Source organism: Xenopus laevis, chromosome 1S (assembly GCF_017654675.1).
Source record: "Xenopus laevis strain J_2021 chromosome 1S, Xenopus_laevis_v10.1, whole genome shotgun sequence".
Taxonomy (NCBI): Eukaryota; Metazoa; Chordata; class Amphibia; order Anura; family Pipidae; genus Xenopus; species Xenopus laevis.
This window is the reverse complement of record NC_054372.1, coordinates 13,692,573-13,715,926: the sequence shown is the minus strand read 5'-3', so window position 1 is coordinate 13,715,926 and position 23,354 is coordinate 13,692,573. Positions and strand designations below refer to the sequence as shown.

At 42.2% G+C, this 23,354-nt stretch overlaps 1 protein-coding gene across 1 annotated transcript in view; it reads right to left on the bottom strand.

Moving 5' to 3' along the window:
- grk4.S (G protein-coupled receptor kinase 4 S homeolog) overlaps positions 1-23,354 on the bottom strand; it is a 168,576-nt gene that overhangs the window by 44,864 nt on the left and 100,358 nt on the right. Inside the window, 2 exon segments of the mRNA NM_001094463.1 lie at positions 7,935-8,012; positions 15,687-15,799. Coding sequence (NP_001087932.1) covers positions 7,935-8,012; positions 15,687-15,799 — 191 coding nt within the window.

Sequence of the window (23,354 nt, the reverse complement as noted above, 5' to 3'; positions counted from 1 at the left end):
AGGCTGTTGTTTCTCCTACTCAATGTAACTGAATGTGTCTCAATGGGACCTGGATTTTACTATTGAGTGTTGTTCTTAGATCTACCAGGCATCTTGTGTTAGGGAGCTGCTATCTGGTTACCTTCTCATTGTTCTGTTATTAGGCTGCTGGGGGAGGGAAGGGAGGAGGGTGATATCACTCCAACTCGCAGAACAGCAGTAAAAAGTGACTGAATTTTATCAGAGCACAAGTCACATGACTGAGAGTAACTGGGAAACTGACAATATGTCTAGCCCCAAGTCAGATTTCAAAACTAAATATAAAAAGTTCTGTTTGCTCTTTTGAGAAACGGATTTCAGTTCAGAATTTTGCTGGAGCAGCACTATTAACTGATGTGTTTTGAAAAAAAACATTTTTTTTGCCATGACAGTATCCCTTCAAGGTAGTCAATGTAAATGCTTTATAAAAAGTCCAATTCTTATGAAGGGAATCTGAAAGAAACAACCCATCTAATTGTATCTAGATGTCCCTCAACTCTCAGGAAGTAATCTGAGAATCGGGACCCCCAACATTTGTGTCTGCTCCCTCTATTGATACACCTCTGGGCAGTCATATTTGTATCAAACAAGGGAAAGTTGTGCTCACCACTATTTTTTAAAACCATTAGGCGGGGGTGCAATGAGGGTGTGACCACAAAATACATATAGTCAAATACAAGAGTCCTCTGCACTCAACCCATTATCAATATATTTAAGACAGCGACATTTTGTGCATACTGCTACTAAAAAATGCCTTACCCTTTAAATAAAACAGGGATTGTTTGTCCATATATTGCAATATATTTAAGCTGGCCAACTACGTCAAAGTCATCCCATATCTGGCCAGTCCTATGCTCAATTTCATCTGATTCATTAAGAATTCTATTGCTTCATTAAACATGGTTTTAAAAAATAGTGGTGAGCACAACTTTCCCTTGTTTGTTATAGTTTATACAGGAGCAGTGACCAGCTCCATGTTGTAGCTCCCACCCTTCCCAGCTATAGTCAGGTGATCCCACTGGTGTCTAATAAAAGGGCAGCCAAGTATGGAGGTTTACTTTGAAAGCAGCAAGTTAAGTTGCAGGTAAAACCAAGTCCCTTTGTAAAATGTATAATGAAGCAATAGAATTCTTAATGAATCAGATGAAATTGAGCATAGGACTGGCCAGATATGGGATGACTTTGACGTAGTTGGCCAGCTTAAATATATTGCAATATATGGACAAACAATCCCTGTTTTGTTTAAAGGGTAAGGCATTTTTTAGTAGCAGTATGCACAAAATGTCGCTGTCTTAAATATATTGATAATGGGTTGAGTGCAGAGGACTCTTGTATTTGACCAGTCATATTTGTATTACACTCCTATAAAACTCCTACACCCCAACCATTGGACCAGGTATTTCATTCACAGATCTGTCAGCCGTACCTACACTTATGATTATAAACAATGCGTTGTGGAATGGCCAAAAGCCTTTTACAGTTGCACATCCTGAGCATTGTGTTAGGGCCACACTCTCGTCTGCACAGGGACCACCCAGAGGAAGTGACGCGGGTTCCCAAAGGCAGTTCAAGGCTTATCTGAGTCAGGGATTTTCATTACCTACAATGCAGGCCTGAAACAAGGAATATCCTAATTCTACACGTCAAGAAATAAATGTAAAACTGAACATCCCATGAGAAAAGCCGGAGGAAAATACGGCAGTCAGAAAGGAAGGAAGGGAGTAAAACAAAGCCGGGTACAGGCTGAACACTAGTTGTGCCATTGTGCAAACATCAAGCCGATTTGATTCAGAAAGTCCGTTTTTTTTATCTACAACATTATACTTATGTTCTTGCTTGTTAATTAGTCACAACATAAGGTGATGACATTTTCTAACAGTGTTTACTTGGGACTCATTTTTTGAGCTGCCCTTGTTTGACAAACAATGAAATTGCATGAATTGTAACAATTACTATTTATAATTATTTATACAGCATAAGCAAATTCCACAGCTCAGTGCTTCAGGCCAGCAAACATCAAGCGACATACAGGCAAACTGAGAGTGTAATGAAGGCACTGTCCTCAGGGGCTTACAATCTAATGATAGTCAAAGCAGTTGGGACTGAGGTCTGATTTAGTAATGACATTGCACTGATGACCTCTCTATCCAACGTTCTATCCGATGCGTCTGTCTGCTCTATCCGACGGGGTCTGACCACTCTATCCGATAGGGTCTGACCACTCTATCCAACGGGGTCTGACCACTCTATCCAAAGGGGTCTGCTTACTCTATCCAATGGGGTCTGACCACTCTATCTGACGCAATCCAAACCCTCTATCTGACGCGGTCCAACCCCTCTATCCGACACGGTCCGACCCCTCTATCCGACGCAGTGCGGCCCCTCTATCCGATGCAGTCTGAGCCCTCTATTCGACACGGTCCTACCCCTCTATCCGACGCAATTCGACCCCTCTATCCGAAGTGGTCCGTCCCCTCTATCTGACGGGGTCTGACGGGGTATTTGACGGGGTCGGACTGCGTTGGATAGAGGGTATCCAACGCAGTCCGACCCCTCTATCCGACATGGACCAATTCCTCTATCCGACACACTTCGACCCCTCTATCCGACGTGGTCCATCTCCTCTATCTGACGTGGTCCGACCACTCTGTCTGACCCCTCTATCTGACCCCTCTATCCAACGCAGTCCGACCCCTCTATCCGACATGGTCCAACTCCTCTATCTGACACGCTTCGACCCCTCTATCCGACGTGGCCGCCTCCTCTGTCTGACCGCTCTATCCAACGCTCTATCTGATGAGGTATGGCCACTCTATCCGACGGGGTCTGACCATTCTATCTGACGGGGTCTGACCAATCAAGCTGACGCAGTCTGATCATTCTATCCAACAAGGTCTAAACATTCTATCCCACACATTCAAGTCAATCCCTTTGTAATGTATGTTTTGATAATCATTCATCTCACATTACATTCTATTCCATGCATTCTAATCTTTGTATCCACACTTATTCTCAACATTCTCTTCCACAAAGCCAACCATTCTATTGACACATCAAGAACTATAAAAGGAGCAGAACACCTGCTTGGTCCATCTATAAGAATAATAATTATTAGGCAATTTTCCTTTCTGAGTCAACAGATCTGAACGGAAGATGAAAAATAGAATTACCAAAGCCTTGCAAGTTACTGCTCATTTTTGAGTGAAATGATACGTATGTTCTAATGAATCCCGTCCTTCAGATGGAGAATATCACTCAACTACACATGTCCCGTGTTTAATATGTAGTTTCCTTAGTTTGTGAACTGTTTATTTATCCAACCAAACAGGGAGAGGAAAAATGTTTTTATTAATGTATTCATCCCTCAAACATTTTGTTATATAATGCCAGGTTGGATTCTTGGAATGCAATGAGCTCATAAAATAATTCTATAAGCTTTAACTTTGTACCCTGAATCGCTTTTCTTTGTTATGTATCTCTTGAAACTGTATAGTTATGTACAGTATTACCTATGGGTGGGATAATAGTCTCTGGGAAGGGAGTGTGACTGTGGGATAGCAGGTATAGTAGGGAGAGATGGTGCCTATAGTAACAGTGGGATAATAGTCTCTGGGAAGGGAGTGTGATTGTGGGATAGCAGGTATAGTAAGGAGAGATGGTGCCTATAGTAACAGTGGATAATAGTCTCTGGGAAGGGAGTGTGACTGTGGGATAGCAGGTATAGTAGGGAGAGATGGTGTCTATAGTAACAGTGGATAATAGTCTCTGGGAAGGGAGTGTGACTGTGGGATAGCAGGTATAGTAGGGAGAGATGGTGCCTATAGTAACAGTGGATAATAGTCTCTGGGAAGGGAGTGTGACTGTGGGATAGCAGGTATAGTAGAGAGAGATGGTGTCTATAGTAACAGTGGATAATAGTCTCTGGGAAGGGAGTGTGACTGTGGGATAACAGGTATAGTAGGGAGAGATGGTGTCTATAGTAACAGTGGGATAATAGTCTCTGGGAAGGGAGTGTGACTGTAGGATAGCAGGTATAGTAGGGAGAGATGGTGTCTATAGTAACAGTGGATAATAGTCTCTGGGAAGGGAGTGTGACTGTGGGATAACAGGTATAGTAGGGAGAGATGGTGTCTATAGTAACAGTGGGATAATAGTCTCTGGGAAGGGAGTGTGACTGTAGGATAGCAGGTATAGTAGGGAGAGATGGTGTCTATAGTAACAGTGGATAATAGTCTCTGGGAAGGGAGTGTGACTGTGGGATAACAGGTATAGTAGGGAGAGATGGTGTCTATAGTAACAGTGGGATAATAGTCTCTGGGAAGGGAGTGTGACTGTAGGATAGCAGGTATAGTAGGGAGAGATGGTGTCTATAGTAACAGTGGATAATAGTCTCTGGGAAGGGAGCGTGACTGTGGGATAGCAGGTATAGTAGGGAGAGATGGTGTCTATAGTAACAGTGGATAATAGTCTCTGGGAAGGGAGTGTGACTGTGGGATAACAGGTATAGTAGGGAGAGATGGTGTCTATAGTAACAGTGGGATAATAGTCTCTGGGAAGGGAGTGTGACTGTAGGATAGCAGGTATAGTAGGGAGAGATGGTGTCTATAGTAACAGTGGATAATAGTCTCTGGAAGGGAGTGTGACTGTGGGATAGCAGGTATAGTAGGGAGAGATGGTGTCTATAGTAACAGTGGGATAATAGTCTCTGGGAAGGGAGTGTGACTGTGGGATAGCAGGTATAGTAGGGAGAGATGGTGTCTATAGTAACAGTGGATAATAGTCTCTGGGAAGGGAGTGTGACTGTGGGATAGCAGGTATAGTAGGGAGAGATGGTGCCTATAGTAACAGTGGATAATAGTCTCTGGGAAGGGAGTGTGACTGTGGGATAACAGGTATAGTAGGGAGAGATGGTGTCTATAGTAACAGTGGGATAATAGTCTCTGGGAAGGGAGTGTGACTGTGGGATAGCAGGTATAGTAGGGAGAGATGGTGTCTATAGTAACAGTGGGATAATAGCCTATGGGATGGGACTGTGGGATAGCAGACACAGCAGAATAAAACATCAACTTATATAAGTAGTACCTAACCCATGGCCCTTCTAAAGGCTAGTTGTAAATATCAGCTGTAGAGTTTGATAGCCCTACTTTTTATATTTATAAATAGTATGAGATTATGAGTTATCGTCACACAGTTTTTACTACCATTTACTCTTAAGAAAATATTTATTTAAACCTTAGGAAGAAATAAATCATATCAAACCCCCATGTGGAATGTGTCATCCCTTCCACCATCTTGTTTCTACCCCTTGTTTCCACTGTTCTGATTCAAGAACCAGAACAAAGACATTTCGGCAACCAATTAAATCCTTAGTGAGTGTTAAGGAGAACAGGTCATCCAACTGCACAACCGAAATGTTCTTAATATGAACAGAAATCCATAGAACCCACGCATACCTACCGCAATCTGCATTTTCTGTATAAAACGTCTTATGGGTAAAATAGTCTGAGCTTTGATTCTCTGCCAAACTTTTATTAAACACACTTCAAACTAATTTCCTGTTGCGATTGTACTTGGCCAAGAACATCTGTTTAACGTCTCAGAGTACCGGAAGAATGGCTTTCAGAAAATAGTCACAATGTGCTTTCCAAGATGTGGAGGGAGCACGGCCGTTTAAAGTCACCGTCACCCACTAGTGGCAATGCTGCAGCCTTAGAACTGCTTACAGACCCCACAGGTTCTGGGTGGGGGGTAAAGTCTAATTACTCACATAGGAGAGAGATAACAGTGGGGAATTATGCAAAGCTGAATCTATAGTGGCTCTCGTATGGATTTCGGTCACAATCTTATTGGTCTTTAACTCATGTTTCCTTCTCTAATTGATGCCCCTGTGGCTGCAAATGGAAAGGTCAACATGTTCATTAATTCATTAAAAGGGTTTCCAGTTGGTGCACTTTGTTATCATTTCCGCCCTGGGGAACCCAGCAACAGGTGGTCCTAAAAAGTAGTGTAGATCAGGATACACTTTAAGAACCAACTTGCTTTCTGTAAATATTTTTTTTTTTTTATTATGGCCAATTAACTTTCCATTATGCATGTTTAAATGTATGTGTTGATATTAATGTAGGGGAAAATTTGATTTAATTCACATCCCACTTCACACTGTAACTGCCCAGGACATTTTCTCCTCCGTCAGACCACTCTCTTTTAGATTCACTATGGGGAGGCTGCACAATGAGCGTTGGATGTGGGCAGGTCCAATTCAGGTTGGGGGCAGGCTTGACAAGGAGACTTGGATGTGGGCAGGTCCAATCCAGGTTGGGGTCAGGCTGGGCAATCGATTGAAGGTAAGCTGGGCCAATGAGGGTTGGGGAAGGGCGGGGCCAATCTGCGTTGAGGACAGGCTGGGCCAATCCGTTAGAAGAAGGCTGGGCAAATGAGGCTGGTGGTGGGCTAAGCCAATAAGGGTTGGGGGTAGGCTGTGACAATAAGAGTTGGATGTGGGCAGGTCCAATCCAGGTTGAGGGCAGGCCACGACAATGAGAGTTGGATGTGGGCAGGTCTTATCCAGGTTGGAAGCAGGCTGGGCAATCGGTGGAAGGCATGCTGGGCCAATCAGGGTTGGGGGTGGGCAGGACCAATGAGGGTTTGGGTGGGGCCAATGAGTTTTGGAATGGGCGGGGCCAATGAGGGCTTGGGTGGGCGGGCCAATATGGGTTGAGGACAGACTGGGCCAATCTGTTAGAATTAGGCTGGGCAAATGAGGGTTGGGGGTGGGCTAAGCCAATCATGGATGGGGCAGGTTTGGCCACTAAATGTTGAGGCAGTAGGTATAAATAAAAGCTCCCCATAGTCTTTGTACACTGACAGAAGGGGGGCCCAGCTAATACAAGTCTGTTTGGCATGGCTGGGCCCCCCTTAAGAGCCAAAACCCACCGGGCCCGGGACGGCAGTCCCTCCCAATGGTGCCCTTGTGTGTGTAAGGTTTGGGTGACATATTATTATGTGCAACTATGTGAGTATACCTATATGATACTATACAGTTTACTAAACTTTTAGATTATGCTTGATATGTAGAATGTCTAAAATCCTGGTAATCCATTATTTTTCGGTAGTTTCTTTAGGAACAGTTATATTTGTATTTTATCATAACTATTATGTAGTGTTTGGAACCTGATTCTGTAGAGAATTCCTGACCTCACACAACATGAAGAAATTACATCCAGATTTCAATAAACACCTCCTTGCATTCCCACTTTGTGGTACAGTTAAACCACCAAGAGCTCCTTTGCTCATGGTCAATGGAAAAGTCTATGAGAAAAGTCAGAGCAGACTCCAAAATAATACTCAATAAGAAAAAAAACAAGTATTTCAATGATTACTTCACCACTTATATTATATTAAGTTACTACTTGAAGTACGTAGTACACAAAGGGGTATATTTACCACCGTCCTCTAGAGTGAAATTCCGCCACTCTCCATTTATTTCTATGGGATTTTTAAAAGAGTATTTATCAATGGGTGAAAGTGAAAGTTTATCCTTTGATAAATAAACCTTTAAAAATCCCATAGAAATGATTGGAGAGTGAAGAGATTTCACTCTAGAGGACTGTGGCGACCTCTATATTCACTCTATGATAAATATACCCCAAAGACTGGTCATTTGGTCAGGACACAACAAATGTATCTGTACTTCCCAAATCACAGCATGGCTCACAACATTAAGGCTAATACATTTGAAAACTGATGCATTATGTAAAACAAACATAAATCCACAGCCACCAATCATATGGTTGCCTTCATTATTTTAATGGCTACTTGAGGAATTCAATTTGGTTGCTATGGTTGCTTGGCCAAGGCACTTTGTATGTACTTTTACAGAATCTGGTAATTTGTTTAGTAGCTCGTGTAACTCTCACCCCATTGTTGAAGTAGGTGTCCAAAATCCTTAAGCCGTGGTCTCTCCTTTTCTCATCTGGAGCCAGTTCGTAGTCTGCCTAGACAAAGAAGACCAAAAGAAAAAACACAGCCTGAGAAGACGTTTGAAGAGATCTCAAAAGCACTTTGATACTTGTTGCGTGAAATGTCATCTAGGCATAGGGGAAAATTAGGGATGCGCCAAATCCTACATTCGTGTGAATCCAAATAAGGGTTTGAATTAGGTTCAGAATTTAGTCTAAAGTTTTGTGCAGGATATGGCAAATTAATTAAAAAGAAGCACATTTTTTACAAGATCATTAAAATAATCATAAGTCTAAAGGTGAGTACTGAAAAACTAGGGATGCACCAAATCCAAGATTCGGTTCTGGATTTGGCGAGGATTCGGCATTTATCAGCAGGATTCAGATTCAGCCGAATCCTTCTGCCCGCCCAAAGTGAATCATAATTTGCATATGCAAATTCAGATTCGGTGTTCAACCGAATCTTTCGCAAAGGATTAGGGGGTTCGGCCTAATCCAAAATAGTGGATTCGGGGCATCTCTACTGAAAACACAATCCTGCTGAACAGTAATGACAATTATACCCAGGGTAAGGTCCAGTTCCTCCTTAGTTTGGGTATCCAAAGCAATTTGATTCATTCTGGAGATATTGGTCTATAGAAGCAGACTATTATTCTTAGTTTTTAGATTACTACCCCCCCCCCCACTGGGTGTATTTGAAAGTGTCCCTTTAATATGTCACTCTGGGTGCTGCCGTGAATACAGGAATTTCTGTTGGGTGAAACCTGGGTACATGGCAATACAGACATTGCCACCATCTTGGATGAGAGCTCACAAGAGGAAGAATGCTTGAGGGATTGCTGACCGAAAGGAGCTGGTATCAATGGGAGAATGGTGGTCTATCACATTCCTTATGACCCCACATTGCCTCGGAGTAGCTTTATACGTCCTATTTGTGGTGACACAAGAGACTGTTGCTCCCTCACTTATTCTCCCCAGCAACTCAGCAATGGTGGCATACAGGACCATTTTAATTAGGCTAATTAAAATGGACTAAGGAGGAACTGGGCCTTAGATGCACCTTTCAAGCATTTACACTACTTATTTATTTATCAACTTACTTTTAAAACTTCTGTAATTAAGCAGCACTGCTGGTATGAACTAATGAAAAATGGAACAGCACCGTTACTCAAACTGTTAGCTTTACACCATTAATGTATACCTATTCCTCAGGGGGCGAGCCCTCGCAAACGGTGTGGAGGCAGGGTGTTACACAACTATAACTGTATGCAATGCACAATAAGTGGGCACTCTTGCACTTAACCATAGAACTGATTTATTAAAGAACAAGGTAATCTGCATAGGTTTATCAAAGATAAGCAGGAACATGTAACATCAATGGATAGGCATATACTATACTAACAGTACCATTGGTCAGGGTAAGAGAGAGAGAATACAAAATCTATGGAGGTACTCGCAGCTTTCAGCCTTTTCCCTAAGAGGAGCTAACTTTGACACAGTCCCTACTTCTGGGCAACTAGTACCCGGGATCCTAATCCCACTCACACTCCTCGGTGGAGACTCAGCTGCTTGACTGAATAGCCCTGACTATCTATCACTCCTTCAGTGATCTAATAAACTGAGTAACCTATCACTAGCTAGATTGGACCTACTTAGGATCTACCTCACTCTTCCTGGTTGCTTAGGTAAGAGGACTAACAAAATGGAACCTGAGCACATGTGCTCAGCTGTTATATTAGAACACAGTGCCATCTAGTGGCTAAACCAATGAAAACTAGGGGTCATGCTTTGTCCCAGGAAATGGAGTCTAGCTCCTGTATAACTAAGGGAACCATAAGTGGCCAAACTATAGGGGATTGCAATAGAAATGGGGAATACATTTATCAGTCCCCTACATCTACATCATTGTTTTAATGTAGCAAAATGGTCTGACACTGTAGGGAGCCCTAGTAAACAGTGTCATTTAATTTATGCGAGATGAAATTCAAAATGGGACCTTAATTAATGGTTCTCTTAATTTAGATTCATAGTTAACCTTCCCACATTTATTTATTAATCTTTCAATGAGCAATTAGATACAAGTAGACAGAGATTTATAAACTAGGCACCTAATGTAAAAAGGAAAGGATAAGGGAAATCATTTATACAGCAATTTTCTTCCATAGGACTCAAAGCACTTTACAGCAATCAAGGCAGCCATTATAGGCATAAGGAGGAGGTAACTTGTCAAGGGTCACAAGGGGTTGCCATATGGAATCAAACCAGGGTCTCTAGCGTCCCAGATTTGTGGAGAGGCCAACAAAGCCCCGGCCTAGGGCAGCAGGATTTTAGGGGGCGACATGCTGCCCAACCACACCCACATTGGTTTAGAAACACTGGGGATGAGCAGGGGATACAAAATTTCATGTGCGCCAATCTCCATTGCTTTGGTCCCGATGAAACTTTGAGCAAATAAAAGGGAGGCAATGAACGACAGCGGGTCTAGGGGCTCCCGTTATGTAAATCCGGCCCTGGCGTCCCACTTTGAAGGCTGATCACTTAACCTCTAATTTTGCTGGAAAACCTCAAGCAGGTCTGGCCAATACATGACTGTAAGCAAAGCAAGAGTGCCTATTTCTTGATGTGTAGGTCAACTTCTCTTTCTGCCCAAGACTTTGCCAATGGCTGAACAGAAAGATCTATAATAATGTCTGTATTTGATCGTAACACTGCAAACCTCAAAATATCAGCAGACGTTACATGACAAAATTAAATTCAGAGTTGTCATTCCCTCAGTTGACATTTGCAGAGGTGTCTCCAGAATCGTAGCTCATGGAGCCTCTCGTGGCTTTAAATGACTAAGTGTATGAAGGAAGAAAAGCAATACTGAATTCCAAAAGAATGTGTTTAGGAGATCTAGCCAGAAGAACAGACTGTCATGTTCCCAAGAAACATCCAGAGAGAAAGATCTCTTTACCAGCAACGCATTTAACCACAGTGGGTTTTTGGTGAAAAATAAAAACATAATATTGCGAAATAAAGAAATGAACAAACTCTCAGGAAAATAATATATTCTGAAATTACAACTAGGACACAAAAGCAGATTATGTTGTTATGTACGTTGAGGAGATCAGGTTTTGAAGTGTTTCAGGTGCCAATAATTAGTTTGTAACTTACTGACCATAGAATCTTTTGTGCTGCTAGTTATAGCCAATGGTAATGTAGTCTTTGTTTGTGATACACAAAAATAGCCGTTCGGATGTCAGCCAAGATGTCAGTGTGAGTTATGTGTATGTAGGACTTAATGATGGCCTCCACCCCACATTCAGGCATGTCCCAGATACGCTGTAGAATGGGAGGCAGTACTGGTAGTGCCCAGTGAAAACACATTATATAACAAATATTATAACTAGAGCTTCTTTTTTTAACATTTTCCAGTCTCATTTCTTGAAGGACTTCTTGGTTTTTGAAATGTTGTGTTTGCAGTACAATGGGTTGCTCCAAAAAAATACTGACATAGCTGTGTAGTCTCAGTCTTTGAAGAGTTGTGTGCATAGCAGTGTGGTATCCTGTGGGCATATACATAAGCACAGAGCTTAGACTGGCCTAAATGATGGCTTCTAAATCAGTAGCTACACGGAATACCTGCAAAGCAGTCAGAACTTGCTCAGAATATCATTAAAGGAGAACTAAACCCTAAAAATGAATGTGGCTAAAATGCTCTATTTTATATAGTGAACTTCTTGCACGAGGCTAAAGTTTCAGCTTGTCAATAGCAGCAATGATCCAGGACTTCAAACTTGTCACAGGGGGTCACCATCTTGGAAAGTGTCTGTGACACTCACATGCTCAGTGGGCTCTGATTGGCTGTTGAGAAGCTAAGCTTAGGGCTCGTCACTAATTATCCAGCAGAAAATGAGGTTGGTCTGTAATATAAGCTGATGCTACAGGTTTGCTGACTATTAAATTCTGATGCTAATTGCACTGGTTTCTGTGCTGCCATGTAGTAATTATCTATATTAATTACTAATCAGCCTTTATATTGTGACATTTCTATTCTATGTGTATTGTATATTGTGAGTGGGTCCCTAAGCTCAGTAAGTGACAGCAGCACAGAGTATGTGCAGTGAATCAGCAGAAAAGAAGATGGGGAGCTACTGGGGCATCTTTGGAGACACAGATCTTTACTGCTAAAGGGTTGTGGTTGCCTTGGGCTGGTACAGAAGCACAAAACATCATGTACAACATTTCTAACCGATTGTTTAGTTAGGCTTTAGTTTTCCTTTAATCTCTTGACCAGGCAGGTAACCCGTGGGAACACTTTTGGTACAGATGGGTGAATTGTTTGCAGCTTTTGGGGGGAAGGGGTACAAAAAGTAAAATAAGCTTTACTTGGCAGAAAACAAGTGATATTGGGATGTCACCTTTGTGTTCTGTGACATCACTTCCTGTTTCAGTGGTGCTTGCTTCAGGGGCAGGGTGGGTTTATCCTGATGAGGCCAGAAATGTGGGTAAGCAGTAGCAGGTTGCGAGGGGGGTAATCAGGTATGGGTTGGTTGCAGGGCTCTACCACCCATATCCTTGTGGGATTAAAATGTTGGCCTGGGTGTCAATTGATCATATCACATTGATTTGTACCACCACACAGGATGTTGGATTAGGTGAACATTGGCTACTTTGCAGATCTCTATCTGTACAGTCACTGCAGCTGCCCCTGGAAAGTGGTGGGCATATCAGGCTGGTGTAGTGGTTCCCCTCGGTCCAATGAGCAAAGCATATAGGAGGTCTCTGCAGATCAACATGTGAACAATCGATGAGATAAACATTTGTAAGGGGATCACTTTGGGCCCATATACAGACCAACCTGCTTACTACCCTAATGCTCTTTAACGGCATCTAATAAAAACACTTAAATAGGTTGAAGGCAGTTTAATAAAACCCTTTTGGATGTCATAGTAGAACGCGATCTCCAATCATATGCATGGAGCCTACAGAAGTGCTGAACTATGTAACAGAAACCTTTGTTTATACATCTACTCACCAGAGATGCTGTTGCATGGAATTTTGTTTGGGAATGACTTGCTCAAGAGAAGCAGCAAGGCAGCCCTCACTGTTATGAATGAACACTGCAAATAAGGAATGTTGTGGATATACAGTAGGCTGATTCAGTTCAGGTTTTCTTCCCCTCTATGTCAGATTAATGTCAGAGGTGCCAACAGCAATTACGGTATTTAAAAGAACGAAGGGAATGGCTGTCAGGATGCAGCAGAGTTGTGTTGCAGGCAGGCTAACGTAGACATCATCTGGCACCTTAACTGCTCACTTGATGCAACCGTTTCCCAATCTGCACGCAGATCATGTGGGCTGGGAACCATATGAATGGATTGCAGGGAGATGAAACACTTTTTCAATCCACTTTTAAGTAATACCAGCAGGGAAAGACATTACTGAGCTTCATTTCAGCTGCGGGAGCAAATGAGGTCACTGGGCTTGTTTCCTCTTAATAAACTTGTAGCTGTAATTGTCACTAGGAATGTGTTACCTGCTGGCCAATGTGAGCAGTTTACCATGTTTATATTAGGTTGTTTTCTTTTGCCTGATATAATATTGTTCCTTCACTTCTCAGGTCGGTAGGTACCTCTCCAATTTAAGTTCTGCTCTTTCATTGTGTTGACTTTGTCTCTTTCTCTTGTGTTGTCTTCTTCCACGTCTGATTTCTCTTGTCTCTTGTCACATTATTGATTCCTCCTGTTCTCCTGCTCTGCCTCTTGCCTGCTCTTTAGGATGTGTCCAATTTCTCATATCTTCTGTACTTTTTTTTATATATATCTTTATGTGTGTGTACTTTTCAAAAGGTCTGTTTTTTCTATCCCCTCTCATGCATTTGGCTGCTTTCTGATCTGCTGCATGTCCTTTTCCCTTTTACTGCTTCACTAAAGGGGTCATTTACATTAAAGGGAACCCATCGCCCTAAGAAATAATTCCAAGTCCTATTTTATCATATTAGTCAAGCAAAATAAACTTTAGTTACACTATATAAATATATATAAATATAAATCTTGTTCCCTTCAGGCCAAGAATTCACATCAAGCAGGCAGAAGCCATGTTGTTGACACTATTATTAAGTCAAGCTTTGCATCATCCCAAAATCTTGTTCATGAGTCAGAACAGGGGACCTGATGCACACGATCATACACAGGTTACATAATAAGATGATAGTGGGAGGAATGTGGGGAGAGCAGTGCCATTTAGGAAGTGCAGAATGGAAAGTGAAAGTAATTGACTGCCCTGCTTTTATGCCTGAGGCATAGAGTTGGGGCAGGCAATATATGACTGGCAGCTGAAACTTTTAAATGCATTGAAAACCAGAACTGATTTTTAATTTTAAAATAAAATTCCCACTTCTTCCATAAATACAGCACTGACTGCATTAGTGCATACAGCGCTGCGCAATATGTTGGCGCTATAGAAATATATTTTAATAATAATACTGTATTGTGATCTCCCCCTTCCACCCAAGTTAAGAAGTGGCAGAAGGCACTTTAATCCAGTGCTTGAAGCAGAGAGCAGAATTCCTGGGACGCAAGTGGTTGTTAACGGAGCACAAAGGGGCGCCCTCTTGCACCCCATAGCACCCTAGCACTCGTGTCCCAGGGATTTGTAAATGACTTCTTGTGTCTTTTGTTCCACTTCTGGTTTCAATATGAGAATATACAGTGTAAGCATGAAACCTTGGAAAAGGCAAGTGTCCGTTACCAAAGCAAAATACCTGTCCGGAACTTGGTAAATTTACTTTAGTAATTACATGATATTGGCATAGACATGGGTATATTGCAAGTGCAAATAATAAATAAGTCTAGCACAGCTGTGTTAGAATAACTCAAATTCAGTACACATCTAATAAATGAGATCACTCTATTTTGTGTCAGATGTAGCAAATTCATCGTGCCATATGTACGGAACGCATTTTAGGACATCCTCAGGTGAAATCGCGTGCCTGTATGCAATCTCATAAGGCAGAGGTATGCAGAAACGCCTGCCTTTTCTCTCACCCATCCTGGGCTGATGTCACACCTCCGTCCTGGGTCCTTCCTCCTCAGCCCTCCCTCCTCGGAAAGTACAAACGCTCTCCGTCCTCACCCCTCCCTCCTCAGGCATCTGCTGTCAGCCCTCCCTCTTTGGACCTCAGTACAAATGCTCTCCCTCCTCAGCCATCAGCCATCCCTCCTCATCTTGGTTTTGGAGCCGAGGTCTGAGGCGGGAGGAAGGAGGGCTGAGGACCGAGGGGGAGGGCTGAGGAATGAGCCACGATAAGGGAGATTGCAACAGCAAATGTGGAAAACACGGAGGTGTGACTGCAGCCTGTTCAGATCAGTCAATAAAATAAGAAGCGAGTCTGCATACTTATCTTTAGGAGAGCGCACGCAGGAGCGTGTGTTCTCCTGATGATGTCCTAAAATTCTTCCTGTACATATGGAACCCATTTTCATTTTCCATTTGAAGTAAATGATTCTATCCTTGCCCTTTAGTCAATTCAGTGCTATTGGTCGAGTGAAGTATGGTCAAACTAAATTTCAAGGCACTGCACTAAAAGCTAAAGTTCAATGTAGTGCAACACCATCTTGAGGACCATGAGCTTAGATGTTAGATGGTGGGACTTGTACTTCATGAGATTGTAGACAGAGCATTTTGAGTTGGGAAGGATAAAAAATGTAGGCATCAGGAACTTACCACAGCATCCAGGAATTCAATACATCTTTTCAGCTCTGGCCTGGTGTCACAAAACTGCCTGAAAAGTAGTCTTCCTATTGGCTGTTTCTCACACAGATTGCTGTAGTCTATTTCTAGGTAAAGAAGAGATGGACAGGAAACTTAGAACTGATAATTTCAATATTTCACTGCACAGAGCAATCGTTTAACCATGTCTATCTTCAACTGGGGCCTTGAATATATCTCCACCACCAAAGGCTGATTACTTCTCAGTCAACTCCTTATAGGAGCCTATTTTAAAACTATAAACCCTATTCCTGAGCCAGCCGGTGCCTGTAACATGTTAAAGAAGTGATTATTGCAGAAAGAACCATAAATAATGACCAGTTCTTCAGCTGGTCTTACACAGAGAGATCAGCCAGATCACCATAAGAGTGGACACTCTATTTGTCAATCAAAGTGTTGGTCTGATGGTTCAGGACACAGATCAGATCCCACGGCCGTCCCAAAGTAGTGTAGTCACCTAAAGATCACATCCACAGCCCAATGGAGTCCTTGGGGGGTGATAGAATTTTCTGTACAGGCTGATCGATATCTGAAAAAGGCCCAATGAGATACTGACTGGATAGGCAAAGAGTAGGTCAGTGTTTGCTCATGTATAGTCAGGTTTAATATTAGAAATTCCTGGGCTTTTGTATAAATTATTCAGTACATCATGATTATTCAACCCAGCAGCAGTGGTTATTTATATAGATTGTTGAAGTACAGTAGAACACATGCTGAGCAGCTGTCATTCCTATTGAAGACATGATAATAAAACATAATGAGCAAGAATTACTACACAAGTATAGGATTTGTTATCCAGAATGATTGGGACCCGGGGTTTTCCAGATAAGGGGCATTTCTGTAATATGGATCCCCATACCTTAAAGGGATCCTGTCATGGGAAAACATGTTTTTTTCAAAACGCATCAGTTAATAGTGTTACTCCAGCAGAATTCTGCACTGAAATCCATTTCTCAAAAGAGCAAACTGATTTTTTTATATTCAATTTTGAAATCTGACATGGGGCTAGACATATTGTCAATTTCCCAGCTGCCCCTGGTCATGTGACTTGTGCCTGCACTTTAGGAGAGAAATGCTTTCTGTCAGGCTGCTGTTTTTCCTTCTCAATGTAACTGAATGTGTCTCAGTGGGACATGGGTTTTTACTATTGAGTGTTGTTCTTAGATCTACCAGGCAGCTGTTATCTTGTGTTAGGGAACTGCTATCTGGTTACCTTCCCATTGTTCTTTTGTTTGGCTGCTGGGGGGGGGTGATATCACTCCAACTTGCAGTACAGCAGTAAAGAGTGATTGAAGTTTATCAGAGCACAAGTCACATGACTTGGGGCAGCTGGGAAATTGATAATATGTCTAGCCCCATGTCAGATTTCAAAATTGAATATAAAAAAATCTGTTTGCTCTTTTGAGAAATGGATTTCAGTGCAGAATTCTGCTGGAGCAGCACTATTAACTGATTCATTTTGGAAAAAAAGTTTTTTTCCCATGACAGTATCCCTTTAAGTCTACTAAAAATAATTAAATATTATAAATATTAATTCAACTCAATAAGATTGTTTTGCCTCTAGTGAGGATTAATTATATCACAGTTGGGTTAAAGCACAAGGTACTGTTTCATTATTTTAGAGAAAAAGGAAATCATTTTTAAAAATTTTAATAATTTGACTATAATGGAGACTATTAGAGATGATCTTCCTGTAATTCAGAACTTTCTGGAAAACAGGTTTCCAGATAACAGATCCTATACCTGTACTGGAATAACTGGTATAGAGGTTTGTCTAAGGGATCTGAGGCAAGTGATGGGGTTGAGTGGAGGGATGTAACAAGACACAGGGTCATGTCAGTGTATATGACTGAAGTATCTGGAAACTGCCCTTTAAAGTTTTAGTATGGAAAATTAAACATTTCTCATTATTTAACAGAGGCCCAACATAAATTTAAAACCTAATTTAGAAAAATTCTAAGTGCGCATTTGTTTTGGAATCTCAAAGCCTGGAGCATATTGATACTACAGTGATTTATTGCTATTTATGGCTCAGCAGGAAAGTCTGCCAAAAAATGAGTAGAGGACGAGTAGATAAGTAGAGTCGTTTAAAACATTCTGCTGTTCAGGGTTTTCCTTCTGCTTTTTGTTCTCAATATTTTAATGCACAATTGTATTGGTGGGCAAACTCTGTACAGGTAAGTCATTTGACAGTGCCCACAGCGAGTAGAAAAAACGCAACTTAGCCGGGGGGAAAAGGAGCAAGGGGTAAAAAGTCTGGTGAGTGACCCTGAATATGTGTAAAGTATATCAAAATAATAGTAACATCATATTAGGACACAGAAAAAAAATTTGAAGAAAATCCCCAAAACACTAGAGTCTATTAGAAGAACATCAGAGCAGCCTTTTTCTTTCTCCTGACCAGTGGTGGATTAAGGACATGTGAGGCTACACTTTCCAAGGGGCCCCCTTCTAGGGTAGGACTTTATTTTTAAAAATTTTTTTTTTTTTTTAAAGCCGACCACCGCTAGCGGTTTTAAGCTTAGGCAATGGAACATGCTACTAGCGTATTTATGCAGCGAAACAAAAATAACAAAAAATATTTCACTGTCTGCAGAAATTATTTCACTGTCTGAAGGTGACAAACACTATTTCACGGTCTAAAGGCTGCTCTTGCTGCAGACTGAAAGCAAAAATATTTCACAGACAGTGTTTCAGGCGCAGGCTGGCTACGGCTACTGCTGGGCCCAGCCGGGTGTCCTGCTGCTGGCCGACCCCTGTGAATGGCCACTCACACCTGCTACTTAATAGCTGGCCTCTCAGTGGCCTGGCTGGCTTGATATTTAAAAAACAGCAGATTAGCAGCCTTGCTTTCTAGCTGGCTGGGACTCTGGGATGGAGACAATTATTTAGACAGGATTGAAGGAATTTTAAAGGAAGAGTCGAGAGAGTCAGCCTGCCTCCTTGTCCTGCCTTCATTTTCTCCCAGTCCCATCCAAGGCAGCAAGCATCGGCGCGGCCGTGTGGGTACGGGCGGGGGGGGGACGGGGGTCCACAGCAGGTCACTCGGTTGACACGCCAGTCAGTGAATTTTTTTTAAATAAAAAAATAAATAATTGCAAGAAAAAGCTATGGGCCCCTGACCACTAATAGGCCCCTAGGCTATAACCTAGGCTAGCCTATGCGTTAATCCGCCCCTGCTCCTGACAACTTCCTTGACTACTTGCCTGTCAGAATGGTGGAGAAATGACCAGCAGGTGGCGCTGCTCCTTTAACCACCTGAAAACATAGTTAGAAAACAGCTGAAAAAAAAGACCATCAAGTTCAACCCCTCCATATGAACCCCGGTGCACATACACACACTCACAACGACCCCTCCATACACTCACAGAACTATATATATGTAGTTGGTATATATCCAATGGTACTTCTCCGACTGAATGAGATTCTAGGTCTAATTTAAAAATACAGTGAAACCTCAACTTAACATCCCCTAATTTTAAGTTGTTTTTTTTTTTTTTTAAATTTTGTGCCCAATCATATAAAATATATAAAGCATTTCTGTGATTTTACACCATTTTTTCTGGATCCCTGGAATATGTAAAATGGGGGCACTTTTAGGAATCAAACCCAAGACTCCAACTCTACAATGCAGCAATGCTAACCACTTAAGGTTGCCACCTTTTAAAATGGTGGAGACCGGGCAGGGGGGTAGGGCCATGATGTCAGGGGTGGAGCTGTGATGTAGATGGGCGTGTCTGTGACATCAGGGGTCGGGGCTGTGACACAGCGATCGTCGATTGGCCAATCACCATGTCAATCAAGGGAATCCTGCCCGGTTTTCCTTATTTGGAAAACCGGGCAGGAAGTTTTGACCCAGGCAGCCCTTCGAAATACCAGGCTGTCCGGGTCAAAACCGGACAGGTAAATAGAATTGATGCAGTCCACATCGGAGCTCACCCGTTCGATCGCCCTCTCCTTCAGATGCTGCCCTCGCGAGACCTCGGCTACTTCGAGCCGGTATACTTTCTTAGCACAGTAAAATCCCGCACAACTGGGTGCTGTTCCGAACTTCAAAGAGAGGCATGTATTTATCTTGAAAAACGGCTTTATTCCGGACAGGTGGCAACCCTATAACCACGTCATGCCATTTCTCTAATGAATTATTCAAGCAATGTATAAAGTACAATGTCCATAATGTTTAGTCTGCCTTCACTCTAAAGGAGAAGATACACCACATTAATGATGAAGGTGGAGCTCAGGATCTGACAGATAATATATTGAAGATCAATAAATCAGTTTATAACAAACAAGGTCCCATCAAGATGCTGCTATGTTCAATGCACCTGACATTTATTTATCAGATGTTTATATACATCCCCCAGTTATCCAAAGAGAAGCCATAGCAACTGCCAGAAGTTTATCATAGAACCACCATCCAGACAGTTTATGGCATGTCCCTTATCTAAGAAGGTCAATAAAAGAATCAGTCAGAAATTTACTGGAATCCAGTCAACCATCTGGGTTATCGAGAGTGTAGGCTTTGGCTCATATCACACCAGACAGATCATTCCATGGATCATGCATGGAAGAAAGTTGTCTAGATGGGAAGTATCCTGCCAAAGCTGAAGTCCCATAAGGTTTAGCAAATGAAAACACGTCTTCTATGATATTTATCACTAAACCCTTCTGTGTAGGTACATACCTTAATAATATGCTGTGGTTTGCTCCCTAATAAGTGGTGCTGACAGAAGATGTAGATGGGCAAGACATAAGAAAAGTCCCAAGGATATCACTAATGGTGATGCCTCTAAAGCAGAGGTCCCCAACCGGTTTTTTTACAGCGAGCCACATTCAGATGCAAAAAGAGTTTGGGAGCAACAAAAGCATAAAAAGACATTTCCTTGGTGTTGCAAATTAAGTGACTTAATTGATTGTTTGGTAGCCTTTATGTGGAATGGCAGCCTACAGGAGTCACTGTTTGGCCTTACAGGGTCGGACTGGGGCATTGGGGCCCACTGGGACTGCAAATCGAAGGGCCCTCCTGGCAGTCACCAGGGGGCCCCCTACCGACCTCCCTCCCTCAAAAGGTGTTCTGCGCGGAGAGCCATGCCATGCGCACGCGCGCACGCATTAAATACCAGATTCATCCAGATGCTGCCGGGCCAGCAGATTGGGGAGCAGGTCTGGGCCAGGGGGCCCACGGGGTTTTCTCCTGGTATCCCACCAGCCCAATCTGACCCTGTGGCCGTACACCTGGTTTTTAAGCAGCCAAACCTTGTCTCCAAGCCTGGAATTGAAAAATAAGCACCTGCTTTGAGACCACTGGGAACAACATCCAAGGGGTTGGTGAGAAACATGCTGATCACGAGACACTGGTTGAAAACAAGTTTTTCAAGTCTAAAATTTACTGTGGCAGCTACTTGTGGGGCTCTGCTGCCTGAGGAAAGATTCTCACTTTTCCATTGTGGTAGCATTGCGCTTGGTGCTTAGAAGCTAACCAACTAATCTGACTGACTACCAACTAATAAGTACAACGCATTATAACGCTGGATCTCTGGAATCTTCAGGATGATCAGAAGGTTATCAAACTGTGGCAGATTCTACTTACACAAGGAGAAGTAAACCCCTTGAAAATGAAAATAGCTAGAAATGCCGTATTGTATATTACTGAAATTACTGCACCAGCCTAATGGTTCAGCATCTCTGAACAGTAATGATCCAGGCCTTCAAGTTGTTCACATGAGCTCTCCATCTTGTATTTTGTTGGGAGGAAATACATTTTTAAGTCCCATACCATTTAGTTAAGAATCCCAGCATGTTAAATAGTAGATTAAACCCTAGAAATGAATATAGCTAAAAATGCCATATTTTATAGTGAACTTATTGCACGAGGCTAAAGTTTGAGCTTGTCAATAGCAGCAATGATCCAGGACTTCAAACTTGTCACAGGGGGTCACCATCTTGGAAAGTGTCTGTGACACTCACATGTTCAGTGGGCTCTGATTGGCTGTTGAGAAGCTAAGCTTAGGGCTCGTCACTAATTATCCAGCAGAAAATGAGCTTCCCCTGTAATATAAGCTGATGCTACAGGTTTGCTGATTATTAAATTCTGATGCTAATTGCACTGGTTTCTGTGCTGCCATGTAGTAATTATCTGTATTAATTACTAATCAGCCTTATATTGTGACATTTCTATTCTATGTGTACTGTATATTGTGAGTGGGTCCCTAAGCTCAGTAAGTGACAGCAGCACAGAGCATGTGCAGTGAATCAGCAGAAAAGAAGATGGGGAGCTACTGGGGCATCTTTGGAGACACAGATCTTTACTGCTAAAGGGCTGTGGTTGCCTTGGGCTGGTACAGAAGCACAAAACATAATGTAAAACATTTCTAAGCTACTTCTTTAGTTAAGCTTTAGTTCTCCTTTAAGTACCAGGTCACATTGCCACCTACATTATTTTGGGAAGTAGCAGCCAGGCATTTTCCATTGATCAAGATTATGTTTCCTTGCTCTACTGTTTCTATTATATCATTTATAATGCTGAATGGTTTATGCCTTTGCGGTTCACCTCAATAATAAGACGGAGCAGTGTTATGTTTTGTATTCAGTGTCAGCCTCCAGCAAACACGAGCTCAACAAATTAATAGAAATCTTATTTACTTTTTCTGTGTGTTCGCTGGAGGTCATCAGAAATTAAACAAGTTAATGTTTAAGTTCATCTATTCAGAGAGAAGGTCGTGGTGAAATTATTCACTGACCTGCCATCCGAGCCAGTGACAATCAGTTTAGCGCTATTGATTCAGCTGAATGCCCCAAGACTATTGTATAAGAGAAGAAAACATAAAACACACACACAGTACAGAGTGGGAAGGCTTGGCAAGAATTGGACTACAAGCCTCAACATTTGAAAAAAACAAATCAATAGCACCAATACACGTGAAACAAGTTCTCTTTGGACGAAAGCATTTTACCTGTGATGCAAGGTATGTAATAAATAAATAGGGGGGCTATGTAGAAATAGGGCCTAGGTTTGCTCATGTCCAGTCTGGTAACCCATGGCAACCAATCAGGTTTATTTCCTTAATCTAATTGCGCTTAACTGGTAAACACAAACCGCCAGTTGCTACGAGTAATTAGTCTGGGCAAATTTAATATGAAGTAAGATTTTACTCTTGTGTTTAATGTTTGCAGAAATTCATCTCTCTAATAAACCACGCCAATACATACAAGTTCCTCCCTAGCAAAGGGCTTTCTTCCATCTCCCCAACCCCATCACAGGCTGTTCCTTACCCTACACCTGGGCTGTTAAAGCTCAACACTGCACAGGGGTTGGAACCTGCAATGATGGGCCACATCACATCTACAGTATGTACAGAATTTCTGCTTTATGTCTTTTATTAAACTATTCAGTTTTCTGCCTGCCCTGATCTCTAGCCTGGTCTTAAATTTGTTTCTCCAAACCCAACCTCAACCTATTTTAAGATGACACTCCTAGTGTCTGTTTAGTATTTGATGCCCCCTGACCCTTGCAATCTACTCTTCAAGTAGAAAAGTCTATCCTAAACCAGAAAAACTGCTGAACCAATAGCTCACAAGTAACATGTTGCTCACCAACCCCTTGGATGTTGCTCAAAGCAGGTG